This window comes from Sturnus vulgaris, chromosome 7, assembly GCF_052056855.1.
Source record: "Sturnus vulgaris isolate bStuVul1 chromosome 7, bStuVul1.hap1, whole genome shotgun sequence".
In the NCBI taxonomy this organism is placed as follows: domain Eukaryota; kingdom Metazoa; phylum Chordata; class Aves; order Passeriformes; family Sturnidae; genus Sturnus; species Sturnus vulgaris.
In genome coordinates, this window is record NC_142249.1 from 15700988 (window position 1) to 15717203 (window position 16216).

Below are 16216 nucleotides of genomic sequence, written 5' to 3' on the forward strand. Positions count from 1 at the left end.
ACAAGCAGGCAAACACTAATTTCCTATGGCAATTAGGAACCATTTAATGCTCATATACATGTCAGAGCATTACTCACGATATAATTTTAAAAATGACATCATGGTGACTGCTTAACAACTCTATTTTACTTACCTAAGGATTAAACACACAATTTTCCACCTTACCTCCTGACCTCCAAATAACAGCATTCTAAACATTGTATAATTATTTTCCTCCCCAAGTACTTTAAAGTTGTGAACTGGCACAGATAATATAAATAAATATAATAATATATAAAGTAATATAAAGATAATTCAACCATCTCCCCGGGAGCCTTTTCCCCAAAATAAATCAGATTTTTATTCTGTCAAATGGAGTCAAATTGACATCATCTTCACATTACTTAGTTGTAGGCTATATGATAGGCTATCACTAAAAACTGAAGCTGTGTTTTTCTATTTTCCTACTTATTCCTTTGTGTAAAAATTCTTGCATTCTTATTCTACAAGCAGATTGCTACCCTGAAAAAAAGATTCAAAACCACTCGAACAAGCAAATTTTTTTTAGTTAATTGTGCAAGGTGATGGTCCACCAAAGGGTACAGCACAGTAAACAGAACAGCCTAATAGCCTCATGTGGTATTGAATTCTACAAGGACAGCAGTTTGACACTATGATTAAATAGAATATTAATGCTTTGGATTGCTCTTACTTGGCAAAAAGAGCCACATGGAATATTTTTATACTGCTCAGCTTTAGAGGGATGTCAGGCTAGCATTGTCTTAGAAAAAATTATGACCTTGATAGGTTTTTAGGCAAAAAAAGCAATGGTACAAGGAAACAGCTGTGAATGATAGAGTTTGTTAGATGTACATTTAAAATGAAATGAAGCTAATGTTGAGAACAACCAAAAGTTACTACTGTCTATATGAAATCAGCTATGGATTTCTATTTCCTAATGTGGTAACTGGCATTCTTTTTAACAACCTCAGACACAAAGTCTGAGAGACTTTGAATTGAGTGTAGGTGGAGCATACACTATGACTTCACTTCTGGATTTATTTTGCACTACTTCTAGCTTATAATAAGTAGTGCATTTATGCTGAATGTGACATTTATCATTATTTGAGTATGAAGAATTATGGAAAACAAGTTGCACTCCTCCCAAAATTATTTTTAAATGCTATGGGGCTGAACAGCTAATTACAACCTCAAGAAAATATCCACATAGATATCTGAATAAATTTGAGAACACAAGATATCAGTGAAATTATTACATTTTCATTACAATATGTAGCAGATGTCCTGACTACCAACTTATTTATTACCTTTGTTGGCCTGTTAAAAAGACAGGCACCTCCCCCACGAAGTAAAAATTCTTTGTATTCTGCAATGCTGCATTTGGAGAATTTCCTGGAATGGTATACCCTAAAATGGCAAAGAATTAGTTGAGTAAATGCCTTGAAACACACCAGCTACTGGAAAGGGGCAAAGGGGTCACAACATTCTTTAAATACTGTAAATCCCAGTTTCTTACAACTACTGTGTGCAACAGTACGAAAATTCAGTCTTATTCTCAAACAATAAAATCAGAACAAAAGAAAAGTTTTAAAACATTTTTCTTTTTTTTATATTTCTATTTTATGAATGTACAGTATATAAAACTGTAGCTTTTAAACTTCTTAATAAGGTAAACCCACATTACCATAGTAGCTGCTATTCACTCTTTCTATTGCATGCATAATCCAGTATCCTCTCAGGTTTGTTTTTAGCACCTACAAGATGCTACAGCAAGAAGTTTCACAGCTTAATACAGACTGGTAGGACAACAATTTCATCCCATTTTCTTCTGTCGCATTTGCTAATCTCATTTCACGTCTCCCTAGTTCTTATACTAGAAAGAGCAATCATTTGTTCATGATGTTACAGACTTCTCTCGTGTTTCCTTAACTCAGTCTTTTTCCCAGACTACTGAAAATGTACTTTATTAGTAGCTTCTCACTCAGAAATTGTCTGGTATGTTTATTAGTCATGTTTTGAGATCTGGGAACAAGATCCAGTCACACTATTAAATACTGGGGTAACCATGCAATAAGGAGATTCTCCATTCCTTTCTTCACAGTTCACTGCTACTGAGCTATTTCCCCACTGAATTATTCCATGTGGAAAAAAAATGTCTCTTGCCACTGACAGAGTTAAGTGAAAAGGCTTTAAAGTGCAGCTAGTTATTATTCACTCATTTCATTAGTCAGTCCTTTTACAGCTTCTACATGACCATTCTCTACTCCTGGCTTTTCTTTATTGTTAACTTTTTCAACAGAAGATGTTTATTCCACAGCCTCTTCTTCTGATACTTCCATTTAATACCAATACTTCGATGAGTTAATCATATGAAGGAAGCCAGTATCTATTCTGATCAATGCCTTAACTTGGATTCCAGAAGCAAATTTATGAAATTATTTTCTCCTGCATTCATACAGTGGCTGACAATTACAAGTTTACAGGGAAGCCACAAAGTAACTCTACTAAAGAATCAATTTCCAAATACCATATGAAGAAATTAAGCTCCTTTGTAACTAATTTTCTCCATGATTTTTGCAATTAAGCTTCCACAGTGAGCAAGATACTGACAGGAGGTGATTTATAAGACTCAAACCCCTATATTTCAGAAGTTATCCTTTTCTAAGCAATTGCTTATAGTATAGAGAAAAGAATCTTTGGCAGTGTATGAGGGTGAAGGGCAATGAAATTCCTCCCACATAGATGTGCTCCCCTTTCAGAATTCACTGACCATTTATTTACCTAAGGATTGAGTTCCAGCTGTTTCTAGTTTCTTATTTATTAGTACTAAAACACATGGATAAAACCCAATGCGTAAATATTTCTGTTATAATGTAAACTATGAACTCATTCCAGAGCCCTCAGTTACTGATATTTATGACATACCCTGTTTCCTCCATGATGCAACCACCCCAGGATTCAGTGCAGTCACACTCTTCTCAGACAAGACCAAAATATAACAGAAAAGGAGACAAGTTATAAATATGTTTGCAATAAATATAAAGTACTCACTATATAAATGGAGCTTGACTAATTATAAAAAGATTTGATGGTTGCTTGGCTGTACAAACTCTAGCCCCAGAAAGGAAACCAGCCCACTTGAAGACATACTAATACATTAAATAAATATGGTACTTTCAGATTACCATATCTGCAGGTTCTTAAGACTCAACACAAAATTTCAGGCAGTACACAAAGCTAAAAATAGTTGGCAAGATTCTTCCCTACATGCTCCCAAAACAGGCAAAACAAGGTTGTATGCGGTACACATAATACTGATGATTTTAAATGTTCATTCTCATGTTAAATGTTTTTGTCCTCCCTAAAACCACAGAATATCCTGAAAGAGGATTGTTACTGGACAGGCTAGCCTTTTTCCCTTTGGCATAAAATTATTAACAGTAATATGTGAATCAGCCAATCAAACATTGATTCAAAAAAGCAGTTGAATGAAAATGGATTTACAGTTTACTTACAGCTACAGCATGTAAGTCAACAATGACCAAATTCATAACATAAAAACAAAAGATCAGCATCTTATGGTTGATAAAACAGAAGCTGCAAACTACCCATAAAAATGATCTACCAAAGATAGATGTACTGTAGTTACTATGGGAAATCCAGAGTTTATCCATGGAAAACATTCAGAGATGATTTATATGGTTATTACTACTCTCCCCAGGTCTTTCATTAATCTTTCTCTACAAAGCACATCCAAATAAGGACACTAAGCTATCATATCAAAATTCTCTTTCAGTTAAAAAATATTCTCATTTCCAAATTGTATGAACTCTGTTTTACCAAAATACAACGATATAGAAAATAGTTTAGCAACTTGCTAGTTTAGACAATTCAAAAGCAATGCTTTACAAAACAATATTCCTAACCATGGTTTCCTAATTCACAGATTTTTTAAGTGATTCCACAAAAAAGTCAACATTATGATTCATATTTTTAAAGAGGAAACAAAGAGAAAAGGTAGCCAAACTGCTTACAAAATGCAAGTGAAAAAACAAACAATTTTCTTTAGCCCTGAAAAGGGCTTTGCAGCAGCTTCTGTACCAACACTCTACACGTGTTAAGGCCACACAAATGTGGTCTGGCTGTGAAGCAGCAAGAGTAAAAATTGAGCAAATCTCACACTGGACTAGGTTACAACTCCTTACATCTTCTTCAATTGTAAATCAGGTATTTTTGCATTTTAAGAAGTCAGTGATTGTTCTATTGGATTTACATACTTCATTATGATAGAAAATGAGTTCTAAATTAAATTAATGGTGTTTTTGCCAATATACCTTTGAATATCGGTTATGAATCAAACCTCTTGACACAGGACATCACTGAGGTCATGCAAAGTGTCACTGAACTGGTGGCTTTTATTTAGATGAAGCTGAAATTTCACTACATGTATTTCCAAAAGCAGCAATTCTTGTTCTACAGTCACAGCAATCTGGCATTCCTTTCAAACACAATAAAGGAAGTGTTTATTTATTTAGCTAAGGAAGACAAAAGACTCCATGTACATACTCGGTTTCCTGGTAGCTGGCTCCCATTGTATTCCAAGATTCTGAGCAAGACTCTGTGCAAGTTCCTGTGCCATGGGCAAAGTGACGCCATACTGCATTCCAAGAGGAGCACAGTTATAAAAAAACAAAAACCCATTAGTTATTGCAATGAACACTACACTGGCTCATTCTGGCTGATCACATACCTACTACTTCAATAATTCAGTGCAATCACAATTCTGTGTGCATATAAGGAAAATAAACTCAATAAAGTACATAACAGATAAAATATTCCTCTCCTAATCTTAGGCAATCTCTCTCCACTGGTTAATCTAAAGAAAGAAGTCTATTTGATATATATGCAATACAGTTCTGTAGTAGTAGGATTTAATCCATGTTAAAAAAAGGAAAATTTCATTATCAATTTAACACTGCACTGAGGGAAAAAATAACAATAGTAAAAAATCAATACACAGGAACATTTTGTGTTCTAATTTCAATGTTAAAAAATTTCAGGAAGAATTATGTGCCATTAGTACCTCAAAAGATCAAGTGTCTTACACTGGTAAGACAAAGACATTCACTGCTGTGTTTCAAATACTCCTATCTGCGATTTTTGGGTCTAAATTTCTGTCAAATATAATGAAATCCAATTTAAATTCTTTTTAAGAGAATAATGCAGACAGGAGAAATACTTTCTAAAAATAAAAGTACTCTGAGCAGTAGTTTGATGATGATCAAGAAGGCTGGCTGTGAGAATTCAAATTTTTTAATATGTAAGTTATCTTTAAAGCCCTGAATACTGAAACATATAAACTGTTGAGATTATAATGTAGAGATTTGACTTTGTTTTACTTTAGTCATGGAACAAAAAAAAATTACCTCATTCACTCCTACTCCTCTGGCCACAGAGCAAACACCTCCAAAGTAACTTAAGCTGCTTCTTTTGTAATGAAATGTCACATTCCTTACAAACAAATAAAAATGAAGAAACTGTAACACATTGACATTGGGCACCAAGAGCTTATTAAAGACCATATTCTCACACAAACTGTTATAGATTGCATGTACATTCATCTATTTCTAGCACCAAAAGCAACTGCAAGTTTACAAACAGAACACCAACACTGAAAGAGGTGGTTTTATATAAGCTTTGACAAAAATACTATTTTTCTCTTCCACAGTCAGAATTAGTCTGAATCCACAAACAAACCAAGCACAGAAAGCCTGAGTGCAGACTTCTAGGACAATACAGTAATAACATTTCTTTAAAAAGTTAGCAATATGTTCCAATTTATGATCTGTCAGGAAGGAGTTCCGTTCTGAAATATACCAGTATTGAGAACTTTAAAAATTATTAACTTAATCCAATCCAGTTTGAGTTCTAGTTTCAAATCCAAATGAAAAAACTGAGAAGTACACCTAAAGGGAAGATAATTTGATATGGCTCTTTAACCTTGCCTCCTTTAATTTATTGTTAATAAGCCCCAAATAATTTAGTTAAGTAATGTAATCTGGAAGATCGAAATTATTCAATGAAATGCCTATAAATTACTATTAATTACACCTATTTTAACTTCATAGTCATAATAATAAATCTAGACAGCCTACAAACAACCTACAGTAACTCTGCATGATGTACGAATGACCTAATCTTAGAAAATTAATGTTTGGGTTTTTTTTAAATGACAGGTTACCCCATACAGGTATGTATTTATTTTTCAGAACCTTCTAACAGCTATCAGAACTTTCAGACTTCAGCTTAACTAAACACCTACAGCCAGGGACTTTACAACAGACAGGAATGTAGTAAGGGCTGAGCCTGACAGGAAATGACTTCTGGAAATGTCCTTGTTCATCTCTCCCCAGCTCCAAGGAGGCTCAGCTGGAGCATGCCATGTTCCATTAGCTTTGGAAAATCTCCAAACATAGGCACTCCACAGTCTCTCTGTGCAGCCTGTTCCAGCATCTGACCACCTTCACAGCAAAAGGGCTTTTCTGCCCTATGTTTAAATGGAATTTCTTGTATTTCAGGTTGGATTTGGTACCTTTCACCATGAGAAGAGCTTGTTGCTGGCAAACTCTTCAGCAGGTGACGCAAGCATGGAAGTCACTAAGAGTGCATGTCAGTAGCACTGTGCCTGTATTATGAAGAACAAAATCAGCGTTGTATTGCAATGTCTGTATTAAGGAAATCTGGAGGAAATTCTTCATCCCCTATTTCTATCTTCTTCTGCAGAAGATGAACCACAGGAGAATCCCATGGAAGACATTAGTTACTCAATCCTCAAAGTATGTTGTGCTGCTGGGAGACAGCTTAAGATCTTTATGCTGCACAGGGGAAAACACATTTCCTCCTCTGTGCTTACAATGCCATGAAGCAAAATAATCCTTGCTCAAGGCTGAAGTCGTGCCTAGTGATGCAAGTGGAATTTCCCCTCAAAGTGCATTGTGTCTCAGAACAATTAATTACAGCTCTAAAGAAGAAGACCTTCCATTAACAAATCATCACTGCAGCTACATGTGTGAATAAATTAACTAACTGGAACACTCTCGTTGTAACACATAATCCTGTCAGCTCTGCCCTCTCCTGATAGTAACTAGAAAAACAGCACTTTACACACCTGATTAGCAAAGCTAAGAGTCCTTAAGGGCTCCTCAAAAGACACTTCACATGTGACACCGTCTCCAGGTTGCAAAAACATTCAAATATTATTATGGATATATATCGACATGACCGTGATATATACTACACCTATTAAATACAGGTGTTAAATATCGATTAAGCTTCCTAAGGAAGGCAGATGTTGATTGATACAGAGAATGCCAAGAAAGAAGAGGCAAGTAGAGAAGAGCAGTGGCCAGGAGAAAACACTCTAAGCCATTGCCAAGGGTACATACGAGAGCAGGTGCACAGCATCAGCGTGCTGCTTGATGTAGTGCTGCCGGTACTTGGAGAAGTCGTGGAGCATCTGCAGAGGGTCAGGGTGAATGTTAATGCGATCCCGGTCTGTCCAAGTCTCCACAGCAACCAGAACCACCCTGGTGTTCAGCTGTTCCTTGTATATCTGAGGGCAGAGACAGGACAGGCACAGGAGTAGAACACTGGGTCAAACATGCACAGTTAGCCAGTAAGAGTCAAGCGGAAGGACAAGAGGGATAAAGCAGGAGGAAAACATGGGGAAACAGTTAGCTGGCAATGCCTTGCATTTCCTAAAAACTGATATTCTGATCTACTTAAATTTTATGTTTTAGAAGGAAAAAAACACAGCCCTTGTTGCTCTTTTTTTTTCAAGCCACTTCATTCTCTTTAAAATTCTCATGACAAATAGCTTTGCCACTGAGTTTTGCAGAAAACCTGTGCAAAAAATCAGCAAAGAAAAAAGGCAAAGGTACACTGGGTGATCTCAAAGAAAAGAAAAGAATGGTTTCAAAGAGTAGCCAAAGACAATTTTAAAATTGAGATTAAATAATTTCTCAGTTTTCTAATAAATCCAGATTTTAGTTAATGCTTGATTTACATTTATATAGTATGATCACTTAACTCTCACATTACTCGAGTGGAATTAAGGAAAAATACTGGTTTTTCTATAAATTTTATTGTTACTGTAGCAATAGATAAGGAAACAACAATCAGACATTAATAATAGCAAAACAGTTTTAAAATATGCATTTTTAACATTGTGCATGATACTTCATTCTGACATAAAACTGCTGCTGTCTTCAGGTTCAGTTCAGAAAATGTCAAATTTTATTAACTAAGGCTTACAAATTTAAAAAAGATGCATTCCTTATTCACCCTGACCAGAAACTCAGTTTTGTATCAGAGCAGCATTATCTTTGTTAAAAAGTCAATATATAATATTCAGCTTAGGAAAAAAAAGAGAAATAGAAAAACAAGAGATAGGTACCAGCTAAGCTCAGTTTTGTCCAAGACCTTTGAAGGAAAAGGATATTAGCTTCAATCTCAGGGAGACAGGCAGAGAACACACACAGAAAATGGTTTACAACATGAGAAAACCCAATGAAATTAAACTGCCTGAAATGACATAGGGGTGGATCAATAAAGACTTTACTTCTGTTTGCTGAGAGGAAAACTCTATTTCCTGAAGCAAACAGCAACAAAAGAATGGACGAGGGGGCAGAGAACCTGAAGGCCTCTGAACGCCAATATCCTTTTCCCAGTAAGTCAGTAAGAAATACAGCCCACATCCTATGGACACAAGGGAATAACGAGGCAGAAAATGCTCTTGTTTTTCATGCTTTATTTAAATAAAAAGCCATTAAGATGTCATTTTGTATGATCTCTATGAAGGGATTGAATTCTACACAAGAATGAAGCTTGATGTTTCTGCATACATACAGATAAAAATGGAAAAAACAGACATAATAGAGAAAGAAAAGATGGATGAAATAACTTTTGATAAAATGCAGAAGAAAGAGAAAGAAATAATTATCAGATGAGGAAAAAATAAAGATGCCACCTTTTCTTTGGGTATGTCCAATATAAATTGGAGAAATATTACAATTATTTACGTTTTTATCTGCTCTAATAACGATTCTTTAGGCTACTGGCATTTTCAGGTCATTACAGAAAAATATTCCAAAACACTTCTGGTATTTCACGTATTATAAATACATTCACCTAAATTTTCAATATACATGTAGTACACTTTATATGTAAGAACAAATACTGCATTATTTCTTCTGAGCCAAACAAACTGTTGGCAATGTTTTGCACTGAATCATATCACACAGTTCCAATGGTATCAATAAGGTCAAATGGAAAAGGGACTCAGAGTCAGCATTTGGTAGCCTTTGTATTCATCCCTACTGGAAAATCTACCTGTTTTCATTGCAGACAGAGCTCTGAAATGTGTCTGACCATTCTATGTGTATCAAAAAGAAGGAAAAAAAACCCCTAAATTAATTTTACCACAAATATTACTTTTAGTTCATATGCCGTATGCAAAATTGTTTTAAATTTAGCACAGATACTAGTATGGTATTTGTGTCAGTTCCACCCATTTATAATGTACTATAGTGGCATTTTGTTTGTTTTTAAGTGATAAATAGAAATTTATGAAGCAGATTTTTTTACTCACATTCACTTTTTCTCCAAGAGATGTATGTATAGCTTGTGAGCTACACTTGCAGTTTCAATCACTTGTATTTAGATTTGTTTCACAAATCTAAATTTGATTAAATCTCATTCTTAATTGGTTACAGATCCTGAATCATCCCTGCCAAGGGCAAACTGACAGTTGCAAGCTTTAAGAAAAATGCCACAGATAATCTGGTAGTTTCTTATACATTCACCCCAGGCTATTCTTCTACAGAGGAACTAGAAAGGCACTTTAAAGCGTAACTGAAATTTGGTATCTGAAAATGATAACATTTTTATACAGTGCTAAAGTAGAAGTCAGTGAATCAGTATTCAGAAGAAACATTGATACTTACAGCATCTACAAGGTTTACCACAGACTTAGCAAAATTGTTTGTGTATGCAGTTGAAGAATGGTACCTTTTGAACTAAAAGAAGAGAAAGTAGAACACAGAGAGAAAGATTTATTACTAATTCTTTATTTTTACAGCATATTGTAAGAAAGAGTAAGGGGAAAATCTCAAAAAACATTTCAGATCACAGCCTGTATCTCATATTCATGAATCCCTGGAAGATAAAGGAAGCCATGCATGTTATGCAGCCTTTCCCAACTGTACAAGGAACATTTAACCACAAGAAATAGCGTGCTTAGAATCAGAGTTCAAATGTTTGAGACAAAATTACAGGTAAACATGAACATGAGCTCAAAATTGAGAGGATGCTTTACCCATTAAAACTGCTGAACCTGATGAGTTACATATCAGACTGTAGTAGCAACATTCCATCACTTTAATTATAAGACATGGAGATGAAGCATTTACCACTTATCTTATGCTTAGCTCTCTGCAAAGGCCTCCTTTTCTACAATAGCACAATACTTTTGTGATATGTAGTAGTAATTATAGGAAAAGGCAAAATGGAAGAGGGAGTACATGGTAAAAGTAAATATGTGCTTGAACATGAAAAGTGTTAAGCTGAACATCTTAAATTCTAACTTCTTTTTTTTTTTCTTTTTATAGACCTAGATGATCTGTATTACAAGTTCTGCTTCATAATATCTGTGCACGTCATTACAATGGTTTCATGTCTTTCCTCATCCTGTCTCACAAGCCCCTTCTGTTCCAAGTCAAATTTTTTTTAAGATGCAGCTATGGTATCTGAACATGGATTTGTATTGCTTTCAAGAAACTGTAAAATTATAAACCAAGATTACCTTACACAGTATGATTTGCAGATAGGAAAAATAGGTCTTCAAAATTTCACAGAAAATGAACATGAAATTGCTTAGAACAAGGGAAAAAAGCTTTTATCAAAAAAAACTTACTAATTTCAACTACTGGTTAAAAGCAACAAGTCTCATTGCCTCACAGTGTCCATGGAACTGTCAGTTATTCTTTCTATGAAACACAGTACTTACAAAGAGGCCTTGGAAGAAGAGACTCTTCTCTGAGCAGTGGAGTAGCTGCTCTCAGGTAGGGTGTAGTAAGAGCCCAGGATGTACACTGAGAGGATCATTATACCACGGACTGCTCCCCAGAGAACAATGACAATGGGGAAGGGTGGCTTTGGCTTTTTGTTTTGAGCCAATCCCAAACCTTTCCAGAAGTGGAAAGGTAAAATAATACGCTTTGGAAAATGTTCTTGGTTTTAATGAAAGAATTAAAATGCTAAAATCAATAGCAATATACCACATAATGTGGTTAAACACAGATCCTGAAAAAAATTAACCTAAACCAGTAAAAAATGCAACAACCTAATTAAATGCGTTGAGATAGTTTTATTGCTAGAGGAAAGGAAATGTTGTGAAAATATACACAGTATTAACCATTTAACACAATGATCAAGGAGTTATAAGACACTTCCGCCAACGAAGATCTTTGCTGCAGGGGAAACCTGCCCTCTCCTGGCAAGCAGAAAACCTTGAAAGTACATTTAGTGAGCTCCTGGACTGGCAGTCTGTGGCTCCTCACTGTGAACACTTCCCTAAGTATATTCCTTTTATTCTTTGAAAATAATTATTATCTGCTTCTTAAGTCACTGATAACTATGAAGCAAAAAATCTTGTGCTCTAAAATTCTAACAAATCAAGTATGAGAGGAGACAAGAGTGTCTGTAATAAGTGTAGTGAGCATCTTCAAGCACATCTGCAGTACAAGAGGCAGGGGAAAGTGACAGACATGGGAATATTTTCTCTTCATAAGGAACACCAAGCATGGATATCGAACAAGACAACAAAATTTCCATAACTTCAGTCACTGTGCCCTACTGCTAAATAACCAACACCAGAACACAGAGTAATTTCCTACCAGGTGGCTCTACAAATGAAAACAGCTCAAGAAATTTCTGTCCTACTTTTCCAACCCTTTCAAATTTCCTCCACAGTGCTAAATTAACACAGATAAAATATAGGTTATGTTTGCCCAGACTACTTCTGTGATTTATTAGACAGGTGAGGGGAGGGTACATTATCTGTCTATTCAGCACTGGAACAAGTATGAATTACTGCATCCTGTTCTGATATCTTCTAATTCTTGCTCCTAAATATCATCCTTCAAAGTTGATAATAGAGCCCACAACTCCCTGGGAAACTTGCAGCAGGGTGAGAGACATAAAAGGCTCTTATCTTGCAAATAAAATAAGTGAAAACTATCATATCAGCAGAATTTGATTTAAAAAAAAAGTCTTGCTTACAACAAATGTCACTTAGCTTTTTTCCAGTCATCCCTCAAGACAAAAAGGGAAAAAAACTGGGCTTTGCTCCCCGCATACATTTTGGTGTTTTTAATGATAATGGCTTTCTGAATCAAACAAACAACTTACCTTGCACTCCATTATCACTCCTGTTTATAAGTATGGAATAGCCATGAAGAACAATTAGAGTTTTGGCTACATGTTTTGCTGCCTTAAAATTTAAATTAGTAAAACTAAACTCAAAGTAACAAATTCTGACCTCTTTCTACATAACTTCAAAGACAGGATGTAGTGTGTTTGTTCTGGACAAAAATGTTCTGTTGCTTTACTTTGTTGATTATGGGCATATTAATTTATCCATATGATACCAAAGTGTTCCAGATTAATTTTGAATATTGCCTCAGAAAACCTTAGGTAACATTAAGCTTCATTTAGGTATTATGGCCTACAGTGTGCCTTACAGTACTAATATTAATAGCTGCTGATAAATAAAATCCTGGGCCCAAAAGTAGATGATGCAGCACAGTACTGTACATCAGGCTACAAATGGAAGACAAGTCAGTCACCAAAAGGAAGATTGCCACTGAACTGATGTACTTACCAATTTATGGTCATTGACTATCATGAGCTCCAGATATTTCATTTCTTCAAAGACTCCACGAGATAACTGATGAATTAAAGAAATTCTTTGAGAAAACATGAAGATCTAGTGATTTTCAAAAATAACTGCAGCTGATTTTTATTATATATACATATTAAATATGTATAGTTTAGGGAATGTAAACCAGTAAACAACTGGGGGAGAAATGCAAGTAGGGTAAAGAATCATAGCTCCAGTAACTTAGACACTGGCTGAGAATCTGAGCCACTTGACTAAGAAAGTTCAGGGTCTACTCTTTTTCTTCAGTGCAGACACCACCAGTGCTTCCCTCCTCCTTTCATTATGTACTACTCACCACAGATTTAATGAGGAAGGAAGTTACTAAAAACATAAGCACATTTAAAAATATGGTGTGGATTGTGCAATTCAGTGAAGAAATACAGAATAATCTCATTAACTCAATTATTCCCCTAACTGATACATGTGCATGTGAAGATCATGAGGACTGCCCACTTATGTTCTCCCAGTAACCCAGTTCTGGGTGTCCTCATTAGGATTTTTGATTTAATCATGCTACTTAATGACCCAAATGACAATAAAGTCAGATACCTACAAAGTAGCAAGAGCTCATTCAAAATTATTCTTTATTCTCAAGCAGACAAAAAAAATTTCTAAAGTAATTTCCACTACTACATTTCAATTTAATTGATGCATAACATTGCTGCCACTTTAGAAAGTTTATCGACTTTCTTCCAAATTTTCTATTTTTGAATAGAAGTCTTATTTTCTCATTTGACAATTGTATTATGCTACAATATTAATCTTCTAAAAATACTTGTTTTCTAAAGCCTATGTTCTCTTGACATTAAAAAATACAGAAATTAGTGAGTTTGGTTTTATAAATGGTCTTGACTCAGGGTCACACTTCTACTTACTGCTCTCTTTCTTCTCCTCCTCCTCAGCCACTGTAGTTCAGACAGAAAGGGCCATTCAGAACTAGAGCCAGTCTCTGTAAAAATTACAATTTAAGAATTCATGACATTATTTTAAACTACTTACGTACACTGTCCAAACCAAAAGTAGATTAAGATCATCAAAATTAGAACCACTCTTGCTATTCAAAAACTCATTTAAAAATATATATTAAATACATAAAAACTCAAGTTATTCAGAAATATTAAAGCATGCAAGGAGAGGTGAAGAAATTATAACCTCGGCTTAGAATATACACTTTCTTCCATCTCATTGCCTCAGTAACATTAGTAGCACTGATTAAATTCAGTGATTTTCAGAGGAAAGCTAAGTACAGGTCTGTGGATGAAAATCTTACAGCTGCCTTTTGAAAAGTCTATATTCCATTGCAATAATTGTGAAAAAAGGCAGCTGAACAGGTAAATATAAGATTTTTGGAATAAGCAGTAATTTTATAAACACTGCTAGCCTAATATTCAAATTTTCCAAGTTTCCAAGTTTTCCAATAATATTATTATTTCCAATATTTAAAACTCATAAGCAAAAACATACCAAGGTCCTGCAACTGCTTGGAGGCTTGTGTTCCATAAGTTCTTTGGATGATATGTGGCCTACTTTTACTTTCCTAAAAAGAAAAATATGTGAAATTTTCTTCTAATTAACAACATCGAGTGAAAAATGTGGCACTTTTTTCAGTATTTATAACTTTTATTATTTTTTCTATAAAATGCGAGCAACTATAGTACAATTTTTGGATAGTACCAATTTGAAACAATCTATTTGCAATCCTGTGCAATCATAGAGCCTTTCTGCTTCAGCAAATTGACTAGTCTACAAAAATGTGTCACAGGTGTCTTTGAGATTACCTTAAAAGAGTCTTCTAAAAGCCTTAGCATTAGAGAACACGGATCTCTTATTCCAGTAAATCAAACTTGAATATCTGTATCTGGTTGAAATCTTCTTTCCACAGATGAAAAGCAACTATTTCTATTTATGAAAACATCCTATCTAATTGTAGCAAATTGCAAGAAACCAATCAATATACGATACTTAAGAGGATCCTTTCACCCTGTTTTATTGGTGTATTCCACACTTAAAAAGGACAAGATTTTTAATGCATATTTTCTTTAGAAGTCTGACGTACCCCAAATTATCACATTTGAGTATCTACTCTAGAAAACAACTCCTTTCTTTCGTAACACCTCCTCTGCAGAGTCTGTCAAAACAAGCAATTCTTTCCAAAGGGTAGGTTGCTACTGTTCTGTAACTTCCATAAGAAATACATAGCACACTGAAGGACAACACAGAATATATTTGCTAGATTTTGGGGGGGGAAGGAGAGGAAGTTTTATATAGTGTCTGCTATAGTTAAGGTTAATCAAGCTGAATAAAGTATATGGGGAAGGACTTTGTTCAAGATATTTATTTCACATACTGCAATTAAAAAACGAGCCTCTGAAAGATCTTTGTAGCTCAATTACTTTCAGTAGTTCTGAGAGAATTATGCATCTCATCTGTTTTCTTATTTAGAGTTCAACTTGAAACCTTGAGTTGGCAAATGGTATCTCACTTTTATAACCAGAACTTTTGCTCTACTTACAATTTTTACTGAAATCATTCAGAGAGATATCCTCGTTTCCTTTGTTCACCCAAGCAAGAAAACAGTTTAGTCAAATTTTTCTTCCTTGTATAAACACAATGTCCATGTATTTATGGTGTCTGTGTTGTCAGTTTTTAGAACTGCAACCTTTATGGACATGTGCTACATCATAGACACACAGCATGTATTTTTGTTCCTGGGGAGACTGATTCTTTTAGATGTAATATTTTCCCATGCCTCTGGAGTTTCATTTGTAGCCCAATAATTGACTGTCCAAATGATACCAAGTCCTCTGAATGTTGATCTAGTTTCTTTGATTAGTGACTTTTCCAGTCACTAAAATGTGTTGGGTCTGCAGCAATAGTTGTCACATACTATATATATCCTGTCATATACACACTAGAGCAAGACAAGCTTGAGAACTGTGGCCCAGCATCTGCAATCTATCCTACAGACCAAGCAGAACACAAACCTTAAGAATTCTCTGCCTCAGTGTTGCAAAATAATTTCACTGAAAATCACTGAAATACTTGAATCACTCAGAAGTTAAAAATACACCTAGTTTTACTACTGTTTGTGAAATTGTGTCAGCTGTGTTAACAGCTGAAGTTTTAGAAACTGTTGGACACATGAAGTACAAAAATAATAACAGCATAATACTTGCATAAATGCAGTCCTATATGCTGATCCAGCATAATCTTATA

At 34.9% G+C, this 16216-nt stretch overlaps 2 protein-coding genes across 12 annotated transcripts in view; one reads left to right on the plus strand and one right to left on the minus strand.

The window, feature by feature from the left end:
• DYTN (dystrotelin) overlaps positions 1–16216 on the plus strand; it is a 129404-nt gene that overhangs the window by 71183 nt on the left and 42005 nt on the right. For 5 of the 6 annotated variants that reach the window (XM_088167884.1, XM_088167886.1, XM_088167881.1 and 2 more), the window contains one exon: positions 6579–8838. The exons of the other annotated variant lie outside the window; for it this stretch is intronic. The gene's annotated coding sequence lies outside the window, so the exon portion shown is untranslated. Of the gene's footprint in view, positions 1–6578; positions 8839–16216 lie in introns of those variants that run through there. 6 annotated transcript variants of the gene reach the window in all.
• ADAM23 (ADAM metallopeptidase domain 23) overlaps positions 1–16216 on the minus strand; it is a 73779-nt gene that overhangs the window by 27986 nt on the left and 29577 nt on the right. For all 6 annotated transcript variants that reach the window (XM_088167875.1, XM_088167878.1, XM_014880253.2 and 3 more), the window contains exons 7-15: positions 14465–14537; positions 13876–13949; positions 12941–13006; positions 10005–10076; positions 7446–7612; positions 5427–5511; positions 4567–4657; positions 2926–2974; positions 1308–1407 (exon numbers count right to left, since the gene is read on the minus strand). In XM_088167875.1, the coding sequence (XP_088024001.1) occupies positions 1308–1407; positions 2926–2974; positions 4567–4657; positions 5427–5511; positions 7446–7612; positions 10005–10076; positions 12941–13006; positions 13876–13949; positions 14465–14537 (777 nt within the window). The remainder of the gene's footprint in view (positions 1–1307; positions 1408–2925; positions 2975–4566; positions 4658–5426; positions 5512–7445; positions 7613–10004; positions 10077–12940; positions 13007–13875; positions 13950–14464; positions 14538–16216) is intronic.